The following is a 22,883-nucleotide window of genomic DNA, read 5'->3' on the forward strand; positions in this document are numbered from 1 at the left end:
ATATCAAGGCTCATGAACAGGGTGACAAGAGGCCTGTAGGAAGCTGCCATGGTGCTAGGGATATATTAGGGATTAGAGCAGTCTGACACACAGCAGAGCTGTCCTGTCCAGTACATAGCAGAGCTGAGTAGTCCATAGTGCACAGCTGAGTAGTCCATAGTACATATCAAGGCTCATGAACAGGGTGACAGGAAGCCTGTAGGAAGCTGCCATAGTGCTACGGATATATTAGGGATTAGAGCAGTCTGACACACAGCAGAGCTGTCCTGTCCAGCACATAGCAGAGCTGAGTAGTCCATAGTGCACAGCTGAGTAGTCCATAGTACATATCAAGGCTCATGAACAGGGTGACAGGAAGCCTGTAGGAAGCTGCCATGGTGCTAGGGATATATTAGGGATTAGAGCAGTCTGACACACATCAGAGCTGTCCTGTCCAGCACATAGCAGAGCTGAGTAGTCCATAGTGCACAGCTGAGTAGTCCATAGTACATATCAAGGCTCATGAACAGGGTGACAGGAGGCCTGTAGGAAGCTGCCATGGTGCTAGGGATATATTAGGGATTAGAGCAGTCTGACACACAGCAGAGCTGTCCTGTCCAGCACATAGCAGAGCTGAGTAGTCCATAGTACATAGCAGTGCTGAGTAGTCCATAGTGCAGAGCTGAGTAGTCCATAGTGCATATCAAGGCTCATGAACAGGGTGACAGGAGGCCTGTAGGAAGCTGCCATGGTGCTAGGGATATAGTAGGGGGTTAGAGCAGTCTGACACACAGCAGAGCTGTCCATAGTAAATAGCAGAGCTGAGTAGTCCATAGTACATATCAAGGCTCATGAACATTGAACAGGAGGCCTGTAGGAAGCTTCCATGGGGCTTGGGAATAAGTAGTAGGGGGTTAGAGCAGTCTGACACACAGCAGAGCTGTCATAGTAAATGACAGAGCTGAGTAGTCCATATTACATATCAAGGCTCATGAACAGTTTGACAGGAGGCCTGTAAGGAAGCTGCCATGGTGCTAGGAATATGTAGTATTAGAGCATCTGACACAGCAAGCTGGCCATAGTACAATATCCTAGCTGAGGGATGGGGGGGTAGCAGCCGGGGGCTGTCTGTCGCAGAGCTGAGTAGTCCATAGTACATATCAAGGCTCATGAACAGTTTGACAGGAGGCCTGTAGGAAGCTGCCATGGTGCTTGGGATATAGTAGGGGGTTAGAGCAGTCTGACACACAGCAGAGCTGTCCATAGTAAATAGCAGAGCTGAGTAGTCCATAGTACATATCAAGGCTCATGAACAGTTTGACAGGAGGCCTGTAGGAAGCTGCCATGGTGCTAGGAATATAGTAGGGATTAGAGCAGTCTGACACAGCAGAGCTGGCCATAGTACATAGCAGAGCTGAGGGATGGGGGGGTAAGCAGCCGGGCTGTCTGTCACTGCCTCCACACTTACCGTCCCGAAACATCTCCCTGACTGACGCGGCTCCTGCTATCAAGTCTGAAGAAGTCTTCTTCCCCTCCATGTTGGATACCGGACTGTCACTGCCAACCAGGAGCGACGTCATCAGCCTGCGCCCGGTGACGTCACTGGTAAACAACGTGTCCGGAAAGCAGCAGGACGTGCCGGCTGAGGGTTGTGGTGGACCGCTGCTGGGCAGGTAGGGCGGAGAATGTAACCTGCGGTGGGGCTCACACATACTACTAATAATTCGATCTGCAGGTGGCGGGCTATGCACATGTAGCTGAGCTGGACGTGTTCTTGCATGTAGCAGATTCACCTGCAGTCCTATGTAAAACTACTGATGACAGATACTGAGATCAGCTAGGTAAAGGAGCTGTCCCGTTAAACATATTCTATCTAACCAGCACCTGGCTCTGAATATTGTAATTGCATAGAATAAAAAATGTATTATAGCCATTGAGTTATTCACTGAACTCTATCTGTATAGCGCCACCTGCTGCTCTTTTTCTAAATTCTCTGTCCAGCTCCCTGAGCCTTCACCTGTCACCAGCTACAGCAGAAAGGACATGCCCTTGAAAAAGAGCACGCCTCCTCCTTTTAATAAACCTAGCAGAGCGATTGCGATAATGACTGGGGAGATCTCTGGATCCATGTGAGGTACAGGACTGGTTCTAGCTTTGTTAGAAAGAGACAGTCATGTATTATATGATGTCTGATTTTCATTTTTTATATTACTAATGGCCTAACCTTTTAAGACCAATTGCATCGCTAGTAGTAGGTAATATGTCTGTAAGTGGACCTGTCCACACAGTGCAGTTTTTACAGCCATGTCGAGGAATGGAACATAGACAAAAAAAAAGCTATAAAGAAAGAGATTAAGGGGTATGTTCACACAGCTAAAATCTGCCACTAATTGAGCAGCAGAAAATGAGCGTTTAGAGCTGCAGAATCTTCTTTTAAAATTCTATTTTGAATGACAAAAGGGGTTTCTGAGATTTTTATACTGATCTGTGGGTCCGACACCCGGAACCCTCACCAGTCAGCAGTTTGAGAAGGCAGCGGGGCCTGCAGTAGCGCCACAGCCATCTTCAGCTTTTCCTAGGTCAGTGACGTCACGTGGCCTAGGCGCAGCTTAACCCCATTAGTCCCGGGTAAAAGTCTTGGAAGACCCCTTTAATGTTAAAAACTCCACCTTGTGCACACTGTTTAGAATGGGAGAGTTTTTTCAGTAGCTGATTTGAAAAATGCTGGAGAAGTGCTGTGTTACTTCTTTGAAGCAGACTTGATTGAGGATTTAACAGAAGTCAATAGGGACACAGAGACACCTCAACCAAATACTCTTGTAGAAACTCCTCTAAAACCTCCCCCAAATGAGAAATCAGCCGCCAAAACAACCAGTTTTCGGCTACTAATCTTCTACTGATTTTTCTGCCGTGGATTTTAGCTGTGTGAACATAGCCTAATACTCCTCTTATAATCCTATCAGCTGAAAAACGGAATCCGATCCGCACTGTATGAACAAGGCTGAGGCTCACATCTTGGCCTTCTCTTTTTTTTAAACTGCCATGTTAAAAAAAACTACAACACTGCATATACAGTATACTTTTTTGTAGGCTGCCTCTGTATAGAAAAGCATAGTCCGCTAGGTCTAGACAACAAGAAAGTATATGGACAAAAGCCAAAAGGCCACTCTTCCTGGACTGGAGCCCTGTGGATGCATTTGATGTATATATGCCAGACATGGAGCATTAAATGTGGTGTGAACAGAGCCTTAGTGTTATGTTGGTTTTTGGGAAACACGGTGGGGGAGTTTATCATCTGGCCGCTCTCACCACCTTCTGAAAAGGGGTGCACATTTATCTTCGTTTACGCCAGCTCCGAGCAGCCGTAGATTTCTGTTTAGGCGCATGGACTGCCGGAGGATATCATAGACCAGAATAAAATGCTGCTCTGTGGTCATTTCCTCCCCAAGTTATATCTGATCTTTGCCCACAAAACTACTATACCACCAGAAGATCACACCCCGTGTTCAATGTCACAGGTTACCTTTAGACTAGGGAACAGCAACCTTCGACACTCCAGCTGTTGTGAAACTACAACTCCCAGCATGCTCCTTTCACTTCTGTGGGAGTTCAGAGAACAGCCAAGCTAGTGTGCATGATGGGAGATGTAGTTTCACAACACCTGGCGTGCCGGAGGTTGCCTATCCCTGCTTTAGACTTTTAGTGAATGACAATCTCCTCTGGCAGATATTTCCATAGTCTCACTGCTCTTACAGTAAAGAAGCCTCTTCTATATACTAGCTTACCTTTAAATACTAATCAGTGTTTTCTTATTATTTTCTAGGTGTTTTACTGCTGCCATGCATCTTCAGCAAGGGGATAATCAAGCTTGGCCTCCACAGAACCCAGCAGATTTATTCGGCTCTAATAATATAGTAAAGATATGTGCCCCTATGGTACGGTATTCTAAGTAAGTGTTACTCAGTCAGTACCGTAAAAAGTCTTGATTCAGGCCTCCTTGTGCTTTTTCTTCTAGTTTGTATCATTTAAAATACTGAAACTCCACCAGATCCCATTAAAATTAGTGGGGTCTGCTGGCTGACCTGTCACCTTAAACTTCTGTCTGTGTTTGTCACCTTTCCTCTGCCAGGTTGGCTTTCAGGAACCTGGTGAGAAAGTATGGCTGTGATCTGTGCTATACACCGATGATTGTTGCTGCTGACTTCATCAAATCTGCTAAAGCCAGAGACAGTGAATTCACTACAAACCAAGGTGAGCAGGAAACGATACGATTACAAGGATGGTGAGTGTGTGTGGAGCCTCTATGGACCACATCGAATCGGCTGCAGTCCCAGCAGCACTATAGTGTGGAAATAGAAAGCTGTTCTGAACTTGGTGGGTAACTGCCTTCTACTTCTATGGATTATAACTGGTTGATGTTCACTCCTGCCTGGCGACGAGTTCTACAGCTTTCCTGGGTGAGAACGCTGGAGTGGGAATATTCCTGAACTGACTCCTGCTAATTTGTAAGGCTAGGTTCACACAGCTTAAAATCCAACACTAGTGACAGATCCGTAGGCTAATATGCTTTCGAGATGAGTGTGTTTTGGGCTGCAGAAACATCACCAAACGTATGCAAAGTACCACAGGCTGTTGACTTCATTGGGAAGCACAGCTAAAATATGCTGGAAAGAATTATCATGCTACTTCTTAAAGGGAACCTGTCACCCAAAAATCGCCTATTAAGCTGTTTACAGTACCTTATAGTGCTGTATAGTCGTTTCCTGATGCACTTTTTGTTAGTTTTGCAGCATGTATGCTCAGTCAGAAATCGATGTTATATTCAGCTGCTGCCCCGTGCTTCAAGTCAGGCTTGAAGTCACGGGGGCAGCGGCCTCGGCGTCTTACATGGCCCTCTCCCCGCCCCCTGCCTCTGTGACTGACAGCCGAAATCCGATTCCGGGACCGCGCTCAACGGCCGCATGCGCAGTAAAGGGCGGCAGGAGCGCGGTCCCGGCTGCCGCGCGTACTACGCGCCGTCTTACTTTCGCCGCACTGCGCATGCGCCCGACATCCTGTATCAAACGCGCCCGCGCCCGGCATCTGGGCGGGCGCGTTTGATACAGGATGTCGGGCGCATGCGCAGTGCGGCGAAAGTAAGACGGCGCGTAGTACGCGCGGCAGCCGGGACCGCGCTCCTGCCGCCCTTTACTGCGCATGCGGCCGTTGAGCGCGGTCCCGGAATCGGATTTCGGCTGTCAGTCACAGAGGCAGGGGGCGGGGAGAGGGCCATGTAAGACGCCGAGGCCGCTGCCCCCGTGACTTCAAGCCTGACTTGAAGCACGGGGCAGCAGCTGAATATAACATCGATTTCTGACTGAGCATACATGCTGCAAAACTAACAAAAAGTGCATCAGGAAACGACTATACAGCACTATAAGGTACTGTAAACAGCTTAATAGGCGATTTTTGGGTGACAGGTTCCCTTTAAGCATACTTGACCACAGCTATGTAAAAAACGCGACCATGTGCATGACCATGACTGAATTTTTCCATGAGAAGCTGTTGGTGGAGTTTTGAATGTGGATAACAGTGTAGAAAGTGGCCATCTTCTGCAGCAGGATCCAAAAGTTTGCCTAATCAAAGTACTTCTTTGTACAATCATAACGGTGAAGGAACAGTTATGTTTGGGCTTCCATAATGGTTTTTTTAGCCATATTATTCCCTGTTTCAGCTGCACAGCTAGATGCATTTCACTCAGAAGGAGGGGCGTCTCTATTCTCCCAGCACCATATTGCTTGACATCCTTTGCCTTTCTTTCCGGTATGTTTGTTTTCAGCTCCGGAGCTCACAGAGCAGATAAGGAGGGGAAAATCGCACAAACACACAGGAGGCTCTTGTGATCTTCAGAAGCAGTTCTTTTATCAGGCTCATAATCTCAGCTAGCTCTGAGACACACACACACTTCCTCTCAGCTGTCTTCTGTGTCTCTGATATCAAGGACGGATCTTGCCTGACAACAGGTAGTGGACTGCAAGTTAGGTGGAAGTTAGACACCTAGTGGGCTTTTTTTTCAGGTGGATGCAGGTATAGTTTTAAAATGAAGTGATATAGATATTTGCTAATTACACCATTCTCTATTAAATGAAATTGTGTGAAAGTCATTCTTCGCTTCAGTGATTAAAGGGGTATTCCCATCTGAGACAATGGCGGCATATCGCTAGGATATGTCCCCATTGTCTGATAAGTGTGGTTCCCTTCGTTGGGATCCGCACCTATATCGAGAACAGAGCGGGGATAGTGGTGGCTGGAGGATACTGGGTTTCCCCAGGTCTGGCCACCATCAAGCGCTAACCCCTTAGAAGTGAATGTAAGCGCATCGTGCATGACCGTGCAACACCTCCCATTCATTTTATATGGGGCTGACGGAAAAAGCGGTTGGTTAATGAATATAAATTAAGTAGAGAAACTGTATAGTTTAATAGGCAATGCATGTGCTCTCGTGACTCCCCCTCTCCATAATTTGTACTGTATAGCATTTTTCTCCTTTTATTTGTAGACACTTTAATCTTTATGTTCCTATATAATGTGTATCTATAGGAGATCAGCCGCTTGTTGTACAGTTTGCTGCTAAAGATGCCCAGGTTTTAGCTGATGCAGCTCTTCTGGTCTGCCCATTTGCTGGAGGCATTGATATCAATTGTGGGTGTCCTCAGAGGTAAGGCCATTAAAACTGCATGCTTTGTGGTATTTTTTATTTATTTTTTGCTTTTTTTCAGTGGCATTTTCTTCACGTGTGAAATGTTTATTTTTTTTAATGCTATTTCTTGCTGTGATAAAAAAAAAAAAAAAAAGACATGGACTCCAATATTCCACCAAATTGACTTAAATGCACCTATCCAAATAAAATGCACATGGGTACTGTGTTTATTTTCAGCTAATATCTGGATTTGGTGTTTTTTCAGAAAAAATGCATATAAAGAAAAAAAACTGTCAAGAACCACCAAAGTTGACAAAAACACCATTAAAAAAACAAACAAAAAACGGTGTGAGCTTAATCCAGAATGTGTGCTAGTCTTGTTTCCAGCACAGAACTGCAATATAGTATGGAGTTTACTAAACTAGGTGCAGACCAATGAGTTGAGGTAACAAATTAGGAAACTGCTCTTGTACAAAACACATTGTTAATTTAGCGGCACTTCACCGCTGGAGCCAGTCATTGGCTGCCGAGAAGCATGCCTATGCTGCGCCGGATGTAAAACTGCAGGGACGGGAACATGGACACTGTATATATATAGAGAGGCTGAGCACTCTCCCAACGGACCACACAAAGACTATTCGAAAAATTATTAATTTATTACACCAATATATAGATCTAAAAGGTAAATATTACAGTATAACACAAATTACACTAAAAATGCACATTAAAACATATATTCAAATTAAGAATATAGATGGTTGGATATGCGGTGGCATACAAAAGAATATGCAACTTGGATAGAGAAAATGTCCTGGAAAAAATCGATAGCAATTCGATATTTAAATATTCGACAATGTGAAGATAAGTTGAAATCGGATAAGTCTTCAGATAAATGTCCGAACTGAGATTCGATATTTACTTTCGATTGTCTTATCGATTTATATTAAATTTAGTCAGTATTCCCTGTATGGCAAAGCGATAGAAATACACACTCTTGCAAATGCCGTCTGCCTATAGCACACGGTGGCGTCCCACGTGGCTAATGGAGGCAGATTCGGCAGTACCTGTTAGTAGTGGTTATTCAGCAGGAGCAGTGTAAACGGTATGGCCCTCCGTGGAGAGATTCTTCGGGACAGAAGTTTAGATAATGACTCTATCAGTTCAAGGGTCAGAATGTTCGCTGTATGCCGAAAAAATTAATCAGGGTAAAAGTAGTCGATTCAAGTAGTTAGAATCAGGACGTCCATCAGCTGATGTGCGGGTCTTTTGAGACCAAAACATGGACATGGACACACCAGAGGCAGTGCGGAGGACCTGAGGGGCAGGAAGCAGATAAGTATGAATCCAGCTTAGTGAAGCAGGCTGCTGACAATTGCTAAAATGTCATTATTCCCAGAGAACTTTAAGGGGCCATTCACATGTCCGTAGTGTCTTGCGGATCCGCAATACACCCGGCCGCCACCCCCATATAACTATTTTTTTCCGGAGCCAAGGACCGGAAGATCGGGCGCCCGCTCTGGAAATGCGGATGCAGACAGCACACCCCTCAGACCTTGGTTTTTTAGCATTTATATATTTAAAGAATTCTGGGGGATTTTTTTGCTCTCTTTTGCCACCTGCTGTTCGTTTTGTATTTTTGCTAATTTTATCTCCTTTTTACAAATTTTATTAAGCCCTTTGTAAACTTCAGACACTACAGCTGACCCCTCAGATTTGTATTTTTTAAATGCCCTTTTTTTTTGTCTTTTATTGCCACATATTATCAATCCAATCTAAATAGTGACGGTCTTAGACTGCCTTTTTCAGTTATATCTCTTTAGGTAGACAGACAGAGATACTGGAAGTGCTGGATTATCAGGCCTCATGGATGTTTCTTCATGCGTAGACCCTAAGGCTAGGTCTACACGATGACATTTGTCGCACGACAGATAGGGCACAACTACACTGCAACATTTGTCGCATTTTTATAATGGCAGTCTATGGTGTCACACTGCAACATGCGACATACTGCGATGCGACAGTCGCAGAAAAATCCATCTCAAATAGATTTTCTGCAACTGTTGTGTCGCAGCATGTTGCAGTGCGACACCATAGGCTGCCATTATAAAATTGTAGTACGACATTGTTGCGACAAATGTCGTCGTGTAGACCTAGCCTTACTCCACATCCAAAATCACTTCCCTGAAATGTAATACTTCATGTATCATAGGGTGAAAAGGATTTAGCACTTCTGGTGAAAACTCAGGTGAGACGTGAAGTTTACCAGATATAGCGTCTGATATACTGTTTTGTCTCAATGACTAATACTAGTGTCATCTATGAAGTTTGGTAAAATGACAGTACAGATGTTCTTCTAATAATTCACACCATGGGATATCATTCTGGATAGATTCTGTAGGTGCAGGCTTCTAGATTACAGTCTTACAGATTGGTAATGGTATACCAACTGGAAAGGCTGTAATACAGCCCAAAAAAATGCATGTATTTATACGCGGTTTTGCCACAGTAGCAATGTTGCTCCATGCTCCAGCATCTTAGCACTTGAGTTGCACATGCCATTTGCTTGATAGAATGCGACGATTACATGCATTCAGTAGATATAAATTATTGTAGATTGTCCATCACGACACACAGGAAATGTCAACTTAGCTAATCACTGATGGTGGACCTACCTCAACCAGTAATTGGCTGAGGAGTCATTTCCTGTGTGACAAGATAGGACCAGGAAGCACAAACCACTAGAGATGCAATGTCGTAAAACCGTAGTGATGGGGGAACGGTAAGGTGAGTATCCTTTGTCTTGTTTCAGGTCAGTGTGAGCCAGCTTTAAATGGACGCTTCCGTCAGAAAGACATCAGGATCTTCGGCGAAATCCATACTCACTTGGTCCCTGCCGCTTGGTTCCAGCTCCCCTAAGCAGCATGTCACTTCTGGGTCATCACCACTGAGGTCAGTCATTGGTTGCAGTGGCGCACGTGACTCAGTCCTAGCAGGAAGTTGACAGAAGGAGGCTGGAAGTCCTGTGAAGAGAGCCAAAGAGCTGGGACTGAGCGGCAAGGACCAGGTAAGTATGGGTTTCTTCACAGGTCCCGATGTCTGTGGGTCAGATGTAAAAGAAAACAAAATGGGACAGCCACTTTAAGGGCTGATTTCCACATGCCATTTATCCACACTGTTACAGACATGATATGACTTGGAAGATGGTGCCTTTTTTAATATTAGTCAATTATTTAATCTTCTAGTTATTGCAGGTGGATGTTTCTGATCTGTGCCACTGAAGTTTGTAAAATAAAAAAATGTGTTGTATAGAGGCCAGGTTATATCTTTTATGTGTGGAGGCTTCTGTTTCATTAACAAAGGGATTTTTTTTTTTTTTGTCTTGAACAGATGGGCAATGTTTGAAGGTTATGGGGCATGCTTAATAAACCAGCCTCAGCTTGTCAGTGACATGGTGAAACAAGTGCGCAGCCAAGTTCAAAATGAAAGATTTTCTGTCTCAATTAAAATAAGGTATGCCTATAATTGTTGTGTTCTATATGCAGATAGACCATCAATATCGGATACAGGACAACCGCTTTATTCATATTGATGACCTATCCTAACCTCTGCACGGATGGATCATCTGATTAGAAAAATGGCGCATAGTGATCTGTTCTGCAAATCTCAATCCAAGTGTGGCAAACAGTGTCTACACAAACCATCAGAAGGCGTTTGACATTGGGCCATGAGCCAGACGTTCAGCTATAGGTGTTCCATTGACCTCATGCCACAGCTCTTGTAGGCTGCACAGGAAGATGGCAATGGAAGCTGAAAAGAAAGTCTATCTTCTTCAGAGATGAGTTCCTGCCTTTGTCTCAGATGCACTGATAGAGATTGGTCTGGAGACCACGCGGGCAAGGGCAAGAAGAGGCCTTCACAAGCGAATGTCACACTGGACCTACTCCCGGTTTTATGGTGGTAGTCTTCATTTCAGTTACACTAAGAGCTTGGCATTACATTGATTTGGCTGTCAAACCAGTGGTACGGCCATTTCTCCAAAGTGTCCCTGGAGCTGTTTTTCAACAGGACAACACCAGGCCGCTGTTGTTTATCTACTGTGAGCAACTTGCATGGCCTTAACATGCTAGCAGGGCCTGATGCAGACTTGTCTCTCGTCAAGCACACAAGGGATGTCATTGGTTGGCAATTGCAAAGGGAGCTGCCAGCAGTGGATCTTGATGATTTGTGTGCTCAGTTGCATTCAGCATAGCAGAATATCCCTCAGACAACCCTTAATAATTTCATTAAAATCATGCAAAGGCGTATAAGTGCATGTATTTCTGCCCGTGGCGCTAATACTTGATGCTGAATAAAGCAAGATCATTAACATAGGATCTATTGATCCTGTGATTTCCATAATTTCCATGACCTTTTCTTCTTGTTGTTGCAGCTCACCTCACACAGTGACCATCACATAGGTCACAGAGCATGCCTAGAAAGTTGCCTTCCTTTTTATTGTGTCTATGTCTCTGGCCGTTTGACTGCTGTAAAGCATATATCTCTAAAACAGGAAGTCTTGACATAGAATTAGACTTAGTGGTCAGTGCAAAAACTGCACAATTTTAGGATTTTTATATTTATTTAAAATATGGATAGTGACATGAAAAATTTAAAATTGTGAAACGTTGTCAATTAAATATACAAAATAGAAAATCTGTGATCTTTGTCATCTTAGGATCCATTCAGACATTACAAGAACAGTTGACCTTTGTCGGAAAGCAGAGGCTGCTGGTGTTTCCTGGATCACTGTCCATGGGAGACTGTCTGAAGAAAGGCACCAGCCTGTTCACTACGATGCAATAAAAGTCCTTAAGGACAGCTTATCAATACCTGTTGTGGCTAATGGAGACATCAAAAGTTTAAAAGAAGCAGAAGATATTCATCAGTTAACAGGAGCCGATGGTAAATTGCTGCTGAATTTAACATTTTTTGTACAAGTAGCATTTTCTATATTTTAACATGTTTACAAAGTCTTTTGTGTTGTCCACACAGAGGTCCTGTCCATAAGATGGCGGCTGATGGAGAGTCATGTGACCAGGCAGATCACCTCCATGGGATGTTTTCTCCATTCAAACACAGTGCACCGGATGGCAGGTGCAGTGTATTTGAATGGAGGAGACATGACATTGGGGTGATTTGCCTGGTCACATGCCTCCATCAGCCGCCATCTTATGGACAGGACCTCTGTGTGGACAACACAAAAGACTTTGCAAACAAGATAGTATAACTGATACAATATAGAAAATGGGGCAGAATTTTAACAAAGGCTATAAGAGTAAATGCCATATAATCACCTCACAAACACATTGGACAACAGTACCTAGAAAATGGCCTACCCATTTAATGTGTTACAGGAAAATATATGATCCAAATGGAAAATCTGCAGCACAAAAAAAAAAAAGAGAAATTCTAAAATGTCACCTCGATTTTGCTTTCATTCCTGTGTAATACCTAAAGGGTTAACAACATTTTTAAAAATCAGTTTTGTATAGTCCGAGGGGTGTAGTTTCTAAAATGCGGTAATTTATTATGATTTTTTTTTTTATCTCGAAGGCGAGTTGGGATCCAAGTTTGAAATGGTTTTTCAGTAAAAAAAAATTATCAAATACTGGAGTTATTCACTGAAGTCTCGTGAATATCTGACTTTGCCTTGTCAGAGGCAGTACATTTTTAATGCTGTACAGAGACGGCTCTCCATACAGCATTATACCGAAGTTTTGAGCAAAGCGACTTCGGATCTAGGATCCGAAGCTTGTTTCGCTCATCCCTAGTTGACACAGTGGTCCACACCCACTGCCATAACAGAGCAGAAGAAGCTGGGCAGATTCATATAGTGGGGAAAGACGCAGTAAAACTTGTAATTTATATATTTAAATCTCTGCTCTTTCTCACTTCAGTTGTACACGGGGTCATTTTATCAGTGATTGATAGCATTCTCTCTATAACTGTGTATACATAGATAGCTGTCAGTCACTGATGGTTTTGCACAGGTGTTACCCCTTTAATAACCTGGAGCCTTAAAGGGGTTGTCCCATGACTAATGTAAAAAATGAAAATCAGTCATCATATAGTACATGACAACCTCTTTCTAACAAAGCTAGAACCATCCCTGTACCTCACATGGATCCAGACATCTCCCCATTCATTGCTCTGCTAGGTTTATATCAAGCTGGCGCTTAAGAGGAGTGTCTATTCTGCTGCGGCTAAGGGGGCATGTTTCAGCTCTCCCCATCACAGCGCAAGGGGAGTATATGTATTTTCTGCTGCAGCTAAGGGGGCATGTCTCAGCTCTCGCTATCACAGCTCAAGGGGAGTGTCTTTGCTGCAGCTAAGGGGGCGTGTCTCAGCTCGCCCTATCACAGCTCACGAGGCAGTTGAAGGATGAAACTGAGCATGTGCGGCCTTCTCAGTGAGCAGGACAAAAAAATAAGAATAAAAAAAACAGCAGGTGGCGCTATTCAGATACATTCTATAGAATAACTTTATGCTAAATGTTTTTATTACATACAATTTTAAAAGTATTCAGATCCAGGTGCTAGTTTGAAAACTGTAGAATATTTTTCGTGGGACAACCCCTTTAATGATCAGACACAGTTTTGTGATTTAGTACACATTGTGGTTTAACGACCCTAACTATTTTATTTGTTGGACTGCCAAAATAATTTTTGTTACACTTTTATTAATGTGGATTTCTAGAGAATTAATTTTTTTCTTCTGGATGGAAAACTGCAAAAAAGTGATTTATTTTTTATTTTTATTTTTTTTCAAACTATAACTCCTTATTTTTTAAATACACAACCTAACACCACAATTAAATATTAAGATGGGTTCCCTATTTTTGTATAATATGTATAGTTTTATGGCATGGGCATTAATGATTTTAAATGTTTTCTTTTATTTGTAGTTTATTATATATATTTTTTTTAACTTTATGATATGACCCCCAAGAGGTCACTAAAAGACCTCTGAGGGACACCAGCACTTTTTTAGTTTATTTTTCATCCAAAGGCGTTCCAGTTATGGGGAAAACAATCCCCTTTGGGGGCACTGCACACAGGCAGAGCTAATCGGGGTCTTTTAAGAACCTGCAACTCTGCTGTAGCCAAGACACCTGGCAATCTTTTCACTGCATAGCGCTCACTGAGTGCTATGTACGGAAGAAAGGTGAATGCAGAAGTGGTAATAAACTGCAGGAGCTTTACATGTACCTTGCTACAGATTTAAGCCCGGCACCAATCTCCGTGCATGTATGACGCTTGGTCTGTATCAAGTTAAGTTCATATCACAGACCAGCACCACTACAACATAACTTTTAATAATAGTTCTAACAAGTAACATCGTATCACCTCCTATAACCCATAGGAAATTCAGTACTGTGTAGAAGAGAAGGAAATATTTATCCCTATTCCTATTGGGTCCCTACCTAAAAAACTGAATAGCTGCCCCGATAGGGGCGATCCCATGTCAGGAACCTCATGGTCACCCTATTGAGTCCCTGACACAGAAAAGAGTACCATCACCATAGTACCAAAATGCTCATAGATGTCCAGTAATCAAGTCCAAGTCATGAGGTTCTATTAGTAACACCATACTAAATTTCAATCCTTAGATATATTACACAAAATGAAAATAAAACGGTATGATAGATATTTTTAACAGGTCCCGTGTTTCGCTGTGCCAATCAGGCACTAGCTCATCAGGGGACAAAGTCCAAATGGGAATATGTCCATGTAGATAAATTTAAGAATGTGGTTAGAAAATAAAGAAAGTCAAAATAAAAAGGTGGAGTGTAACCACTAATAAGATATCACAAATCAAGCATAAGTGTCGACAGCCTAGGATATAAGTAACCCTAATGTGACCATATCAACCTTATCAGGAGACCCCCTTAATAGCGCCAGATAATCAATATGAGTCTCAAATGTTAATAAACAAATATACATATTTTGAGCCTGGCCACTAGGCCATATACTTGCACATATGTAGCATATAGATGTAGGAGTTTTTATGTTTAGATCGCTGTCCCAACATATAGGCTGATGGTGCCTTGGTAATCATCGGGGGCCCCTGTAGCACAAAATAGGGTTACAGCGCATTCAGATGTGAATGCCGGTCCTCTGTATGGATTGGCGTCTGGTATATCAGCACGCTTTTTAAAAGACGTGTCTCTCAGTATTGTGTCACGACGTCGGCGCGAAAGTTGACGTGGCCTGACGTCACGACACACGCGGCGATGCTTTCCACTGCTTGGGCTGTCAGTACTATGCTGTATATGAAACAACAGCAGTGATTGTCATTTTGGTCAGTGCCATAGCGGTCAAATTCCATTCCAAAAAACACTGATTGCATACCAGAGATATAGGTACATCAAAGAAAAATGGGGCATAGAAAGAAACCTATTATGACACAATTAAAGAGAAAAATATGTATAGAAGTTTACTTTTTGTATTTTTTTATATATGTATGTATATTCAAGGAAGAATATTATGCAATACCCTATGCTTAAAGGGGAGTTATCCTAACATATATGTATATATGGTACAGACCAAAAGTTTGGACACACCTTCTCATTCAAAGAGTTTTCTTTATTTTCATGACTATGAAAATTGTAGATTCACACTGAAGGCATCAAAACTATGAATTAACACATGTGGAATTATATACTTATCAAAAAAGTATGAAACAACTGAAAATATGTCATATTCTAGGTTCTTCAAAGTAGCCACCTCTTTCTTTGATTACTGCTTTGCACACTCTTGGCATTCTCTCGATGAGCTTCAAGAGGTAGTCACCTGAAATGGTTTTCACTTCACAGGTGTGCCCTGTCAGGTTTAATAAGTGGGATTTATTGCCTTATAAATGGGGTTGGGACCATCAGTTGCATTGTGGAGAAGTCAGGTGGATACACAGCTGATAGTCCTACTGAATAGACTGTTAGAATTTGTATTATGGCAAGAAAAAAGCATCTAAGTAAAGAAAAACGAGTGGCCATCATTACTTTAAGAAATGAAGGTCAGTCAGTCCGAAAAATTAGGAAAACTTTAAAAGTGTCCCCAAGTACAGTCACAAAAACCATCAAGCGCTACAAAGAAACTGGCTCACATGCGGACCGCCCCAGGAAAGGAAGACCAAGAGTCACCTCTGCTGCGGAGGATAAGTTCATCCGAGTCACCAGCCTCAGAAATCGCAGGTTAACAGCAGCTCAGATTAGAGACCAGGTCAATGCCACACAGAGTTCTAGCAGCAGACACATCTCTAGAACAACTGTTAAGAGGAGACTGTGTGAATCAGGCCTTCATGGTAGAATATCTGCTAGAAAACCACTGCTAACGACAGGCAACAAGCAGAAGAGACTTGTTTGGGCTAAAGAACACAAGGAATGGACATTAGACCAGTGGAAATCTGTGCTTTGGTCTGATGAGTCCAAATTTAAGATCTTTGGTTCCAACCACCGTGTCTTTGTGCGACGCAGAAAAGGTGAACGGATGGACTCTACATGCCTGGTTCCCACCGTGAAGCATGGAGGAGGAGGTGTGATGGTGTGGGGGTGCTTTGCTGGTGACACTGTTGGGGAGTTATTCAAAATTGAAGGCATACTGAACCAGCATGGCTACCACAGCATCTTGCAGCGGCATGCTATTCCATCCGGTTTGCGTTTAGTTGGACCATCATTTATTTTTCAACAGGACAATGACCCCAAACACACCTCCAGGCTGTGTAAGGGCTATTTGACCATGAAGGAGAGTGATGGGGTGCTACGCCAGATGACCTGGCCTCCACAGTCACCGGACCTGAACCCAATCGAGATGGTTTGGGGTGAGCTGGACGGCAGAGTGAAGGCAAAAGGGCCAACAAGTGCTAAGCATCTCTGGGAACTCCTTCAAGACTGTTGGAAGACCATTTCAGGTGACTACCTCTTGAAGCTCATCAAGAGAATGCCAAGAGTGTGCAAAGCAGTAATCAAAGCAAAAGGTGGCTACTTTGAAGAACCTAGAATATGACATTTTCAGTTGTTTCACACTTTTTTGTTATGTATATAATTCCACATGTATTAATTCATAGTTTTGATGCCTTAAGTGTGAATCTACAATTTTCATAGTCATGAAAATAAAGAAAACTCTTTGCATGAGAAGGTGTGTCCAAACTTTTGGTCTGTACTGTATGTATCTGACGGTGGACTATTCAGAACTGCAATCAAGTTGAGTTCAGAAAGAGCAGGGGTTGAAATGTATGAAAACAAGAAGTGAATTTAAAAAAGAGCTGAAGTCGTATATTTTCTACTTTTTTTACTTTCATGATCCACTCCTGATTTTGGCTTCAAAAACTTCATAAATCTTATCAGTAACATTACTGTTTTCAGAATTAGGATATGCAAGTGTCCCCTTTGATTGAAGTAATATCTGCTGTATTGGCAGCATGGAAGCAATTTTAATGATACTGTTCCCTTATCTTCAGGACCACCAGGAATACTTGTTTGAGAGACCTATCTAAAATTTCATTATAGCGCTTTATTCTTTTAGGGGCTGTCTCTCAAAAAAAAAAAAACACTACATTTTTCAAACCAGCACCTGGATTTGAATAGTTTTGTAACTGCATGTAATTAACCACTTCAGCCCCGCTAGCTAAAACCCCCTTCATGACCAGGCCACTTTTTACACTTCTGCACTACACTACTTTCACCGTTTATCGCTCGGTCATGCAACTTACCACCCAAATGAATTTTACCTCCTTTTCTTCTCACTAATAGAGCTTTCATTTGGTGGTATTTCATTGCTGCTGACATTTTTACTTTTTTTGTTATTAATCGAAATGTAACGATTTATTTGCAAAAAAATGACATTTTTCACTTTCAGCTGTAAAATTTTGCAAAAAAAACGACATCCATATATAAATTTTTCGCTAAATTTATTGTTCTACATGTCTTTGATAAAAAAAAAAATGTTTGGGCAAAAAAAAAAAAATGGCTTGGGTAAAAGTTATAGCGTTTACAAACTATGGTACAAAAATGTGAATTTCCGCTTTTTGAAGCAGCTCTGACTTTCTGAGCACCTGTCATGTTTCCTGAGGTTCTACAATGCCCAGACAGTAGAAAACCCCCACAAATGACCCCATTTCGGAAAGTAGGCACCCTAAGGTATTTGCTGATGGGCAAAGTGAGTTCATAGAACTTTTTATTTTTTGTCACAAGTTAGCGGAAAATGATTTTTATTTTATTATTTTTTTTTTCTTACAAAGTCTCATATTCCACTAACTTGCGACAAAAAATAAAAAATTCTAGGAACTCGCCATGCCCCTCACAGAATACCTTGGGGTGTCTTCTTTCCAAAATGGGGTCACTTGTGGGGTAGTTATACTGCTTTGGCAATTTAGGGGCCCAAATGTGTGAGAAGAACTTTGCAATCAAAATGTGTAAAAAATGGCCTGCGAAATCCGAAAGGTGCACTTTGGAATATGTGCCCCTTTGCCCACCTTGGCTGCAAAAAAGTGTCACACATCTGGTATCGCTGTACTCAGGAGAAGTTGGGGAATGTGTTTTGGGGTGTCATTTTACATATACCCATGCTGGGTGAGAGAAATATCTTGGCAAAAGACAACTTTTCCCATTTTTTTATACAAAGTTGGCATTTGACCAAGATATTTTTCTCACCCAGCATGGGTATATGTAAAATGACACCCCAAAACACATTCCCCAACTTCTCCTGAGTACGGCGATACCAGATGTGTGACACTTTTTTGCAGCCTAGATGCGCAAAGGTGCCCAAATTCCTTTTAGGAGGGCATTTTTAGACATTTGGATCCCAGACTTCTTCTCATGCTTTAGGGCCCCTAAAAAGCCAGGGCAGTATAAATACCCCACATGTGACCCCACTTTGGAAAGAAGACACCCCAAGGTATTCAATGAGGGGCCTGGCGAGTTCATCGAAAAAATTTTTTTTTTGCATAAGTTAGCGGAAATTGATTTTTTTTGTTTTTTTTCTCACAAAGTCTCACTTTCCGCTAACTTAGGACAAAAATTTCAATCTTTCATGGACTCAATATGCCCCTCACGGAATACCTTGGGGTGTCTTCTTTCCGAAATGGGGTCACATGTGGGGTATTTATACTGCCCTGGCTTTTTAGGGGCCCTAAAGCGTGAGAAGAAGTCTGGAATATAAATGTCTAAAAATGTTTACGCATTTGGATTCCGTGAGGGGTATGGTGAGTTCATGTGAGATTTTATTTTTTGACACAAGTTAGTGGAATATGAGACTTTGTAAAAAAAAACAAACAAAAAAAATATATATTTCCGCTAACTTGAGCCAAAAAAATGTCTGAATGGAGCCTTACAGGGGGGGTGATCAATGACAGGGGGGTGATCACCCATATAGACTCCCTGATCACCTCCATCATTGATCACCCCCCTGTAAGGCTCCATTCAGACGTCCGTATGATTTTTACGGATACATGGATCGGATCCGCAAAACACATACGGACGTCTGAATGGAGCCTTACAGGGGGGTGATCAATGACAGGGGGTGATCAGGGAGTGTATATGGGTGATCACCCCCTGTCATTGATCACCCCCCTGGTAAGGCTACATTCAGACGTCCGTATGATTTTTACGGATCCATGGATACATGGATCGGATCCGCAAAACACATGCGGACGTCTGAATGGAGCCTTACAGGGGGGCGATCAATGACAGGGGGTGATCAGGGAGTGTATATGGGTGATCACCCCCTGTCATTGATCACCCCCCTGGTAAGGCTCCATTCAGACGTCCGTATGATTTTTACGGATCCATGGATACATGGATCGGATCTGCAAAACACATGCGGACGTCTGAATGGAGCCTTACAGGGGGGTGATCAATGACAGGGGGTGATCAGGGAGTGTATATGGGTGATCACCCCCTGTCATTGATCACCCCCCTGGTAAGGCTCTATTCAGACGTCCGTATGATTTTTACGGATCCATGGATACATGGATCGGATCCGCAAAACAAATGCGGACGTCTGAATGGAGCCTTACAGGGGGGTGATCAATGACAGGGGGTGATCAGGGAGTGTATATGGGATGATCACCCCCCTGTAAGGCTCCATTCAGACGTCCGCATGTGTTTTGCGGATCCGATCCATGTATCCATGGATCCGTAAAAATCATACGGACGTCTGAATGGAGCCTTGCAGGGGGGTGATCAATGACAGGGGGGTGATCAATGACGGGGTGATCAGGGAATCTATATGGGTGATCACCCGCCTGTCATTGATCACCCCCCTGTAAGGCGCCATTCAGACGTCCGCAGGTGTTTTGCGGATCCGATCCATGTATCCATGGATCCGTAAAAATCATACGGACGTCTGAATGGAGCCTTGCAGGGGGGTGATCAATGACAGGGGGGTGATCAATGACAGGGGGTGATCAGGGAATCTATATGGGTGATCACCCGCCTGTCATTGATCACCCCCCTGTAAGGCTCCATTCAGACGTCCGTATGTGTTTTGCGGATCCGATCCATGTATCTGTGGATCCGTAAAAATCATACGGACGTCTGAACGGAGCATGACAGGGGGGTGATCAATGACAGGGGGGGTGATCAGGGAGTTTATATGGGGTGATCAGGGGTTTATAAGGGGTTAATAAGTGACGGGGGGGGGTGGGTGTAGTGTAGCGTTTTGTGCGACTTTACTGACCTACCTGTGTCCTCTGGTGGTCGATCCTAACAAAAGGGAACACCAGAGGACCAGGTAGTAGGTATATTAGACGCTGTTATCAAAACAGCGTCTAATATACCTTTAGGGGTTAAAAAAAAAAATCACATCTCCAGCCTGCCAGCGAGCGATCGCCGCTGGCAGGCTGGAGATCCACTCGCTTACCTTCTGTTCCTGTGAGCGCGCGCGCCTGCGTGCGCGCGTTCACAGGAAATCTCGGGTATCGCGAGATGACTCGCCGATGCGTCCAGGAGGAACAAATCAACCACCTCCCGGACCCATCGGCGCGTTAGGCGGTCGGGAGGTGGTTAAAAATGTATTATAGCCACTGACTTATTCAATACAATGTATCTGTATAGCACCACCTGCTGTTTGTTATTTTCCTTATTTCTCCGTCCACCTCACTGAGATGGACACACATGGTCAGTTGAAATTTTCAATTATCACCAGCCATAGAAAGAACATGCCCTGTGAGCAGCCAGCCTGAAATAAATCTAGCGATTGTCTTGCCCTATAGGATGTATGTTTTTCATTTTTACAATAATGATGGCATGACCCCTAAGATGTCATTTTTATTTTGTTAATGAGAAGTAAGTCTGAAGAAATTGTGTACATTTTATTTTTAAATGTTGTGGCTATTTTTTATTTAGTTTCCCTAGGGCAGTGTTCTTGCGTTGACTTTGTAGACAGTACAGAAGGGTGTGTGTGTCGGCTGCTTGTTTAGTGGGGGTCAAGCACTGCATTTACATGCGGCGTTCACCTCCACAGTATAAGCGATCACTATTGTGATCCCTCGTCCTCATACAGAACCATTCTGGGCAGCAGATCACTGTTCAGACAGCACAATCTGCTGCCCAGAAACAATGATTAATGTGCAGAATTACCTGATGAACGAGTGTTTCACTCGTGTATCAGGTGATCGGCGGCATATTTAGATGGGCAGATTGTTGGGAACGGACGTTCCCAATAATCTGCCCGAAGATCGGGCAGTCTAAATCGACCTTAAAACCACCTTTAAAGACCAGGGGTAACTTGGGGTCTGTGCTACAGTCAATAGCACTGAGAAGCAGTCAAAAGCAAAGCTAATTCTGTAGGCAAGTATAGAAATAAATGAGGGCTAATGATATGGGACAAAATATGTACTCTGAGTAGTCAAGTCTTATAATTGTGCCTTATGTTGGATTATTTAGCATATATCTCAAGATATTTTGATATTTTTTCAGGTGTGATGGCAGCAAGGGGCCTTTTGGCAAACCCGGCCATGTTTGCAGGATATGAGGAAACACCTATGGCCTGCATTCAAGACTGGGTTGACATTGCTCTGGAGCATGGCACACCATTTACATGTTTTCATCATCACCTGATGTACATGATGGACAGGATAACCTCAAAGCAAGAGAAGAGAGTTTTCAATGTCCTGTCTAGCACATCTGCAGTTTTAGATTATTTAGGAGCCTCCTATGGAATGTGATGTGCTTTTAGTCTCTGTTGTGTTCAGTTTGAAGCCTTTTTCTTGCATTCTGCATTCTTACCTCCAAAACGGTGGACACCACAACGGACCCCACTGTAAGCCAGTGGAGTATGTCAGATGCCATTCCTCAGTCGTATGATTGATCAGGCACAGTCTAGTGGCTTTAATTATGAATGGAAGCATATGACATGGATGTAAAATGAGCTTTATTGTAAACCACTGCTATTGTATGTTCTGCAAATTCCATTATTGGTAGAGTTGTGTCTTAATTTACCTACAATGGAGCTACAGCTATAATCCTTTACAGTCTCTGGTTCCTTGAGATTGTGAATATTGTGCCAATATCTTTGCAGTATATGGCATCATCCTATATTGTTTTTATGCATTTTAAAATACAGGTTGCTGATTTCCTAATGATTTTATCTGTATAAAGTGGTATTACTTGTCATTTTAACCTTTTTTTTTTTTTTCCCCCACATGAAGCTTTAATAAGGAATATGTATTATATCTGTTGTCATTTACTCTTCATATTTCTTCATTGTACAAGCGATAGCTGTAGGTTTGTTATATGGTTTACCATTTAATTTGTCTATTTTTTCTGAAAAGAAATTGCGTTATTTTATTGCTGCCTGTGGTTATTTTTTGAACTTTTGAACTTCTGTAAAGTTTTTATATTGTAAATATTTTCAATGTACATAATCTCAAAACAGATGGACACTGAAATGCATATATTATTTTTTGCAATAAAAGCTGCTTTATCTTTTTTTAATTTTATGTGGGTTTTATTTAATTGCAAATGGAATATTTGTTTTCAACAACCTGCACTTTCCTTGTTTCACCACTAGAGGACTAAAGTGACAAGCTTATGTATTGTTTTTGTATGTATTTTTTCACGTGTTTTACACAAACTGCAAAAATTTCAGACAAAAAGATCCAATTAAGTTCTGTGTGATTCAGACTGACGATAATATACATCAGTTTGTTTCTGTTCTGTCAGAACTTGTTTAAAAGGGGCAACGGTTTA

At 42.6% G+C, this 22,883-nt stretch overlaps 2 protein-coding genes across 4 annotated transcripts in view; one reads left to right on the forward strand and one right to left on the reverse strand.

The window, feature by feature from the left end:
* The window catches only part of COG5 (component of oligomeric golgi complex 5), a 412,214-nt gene extending 410,652 nt beyond the window's left edge, over positions 1-1,562 (reverse strand). Inside the window, exon 1 of the mRNA XM_044280195.1 lies at positions 1,448-1,562. Within this exon, the coding sequence (XP_044136130.1) occupies positions 1,448-1,559 (112 nt within the window). The 5' untranslated portion in view covers positions 1,560-1,562. The remainder of the gene's footprint in view (positions 1-1,447) is intronic.
* Positions 1,476-22,603, forward strand: DUS4L (dihydrouridine synthase 4 like). 3 transcript variants are annotated; one of them, XM_044280197.1, is made up of 7 exons: positions 1,476-1,652; positions 3,803-3,928; positions 4,109-4,230; positions 6,559-6,676; positions 10,046-10,168; positions 11,373-11,599; positions 21,612-22,603. In XM_044280197.1, exons 1-7 carry the CDS (start codon positions 1,516-1,518, stop codon positions 21,857-21,859), a joined length of 1,101 nt encoding a protein of 366 aa, XP_044136132.1. In that variant the 5' UTR covers positions 1,476-1,515; the 3' UTR covers positions 21,860-22,603. The 3 variants fall into 3 exon arrangements, with proteins under 3 accessions (XP_044136132.1, XP_044136133.1, XP_044136134.1); XM_044280198.1 differs by lacking the exon at positions 1,476-1,652 and adding an exon at positions 1,665-1,820; XM_044280199.1 differs by lacking the exon at positions 1,476-1,652 and adding an exon at positions 2,033-2,113.
* Positions 22,604-22,883: the final 280 nt, after the last annotated feature.

Source organism: Bufo gargarizans, chromosome 2 (genome assembly GCF_014858855.1).
Source record: "Bufo gargarizans isolate SCDJY-AF-19 chromosome 2, ASM1485885v1, whole genome shotgun sequence".
In the NCBI taxonomy this organism is placed as follows: Eukaryota; Metazoa; Chordata; class Amphibia; order Anura; family Bufonidae; genus Bufo; species Bufo gargarizans.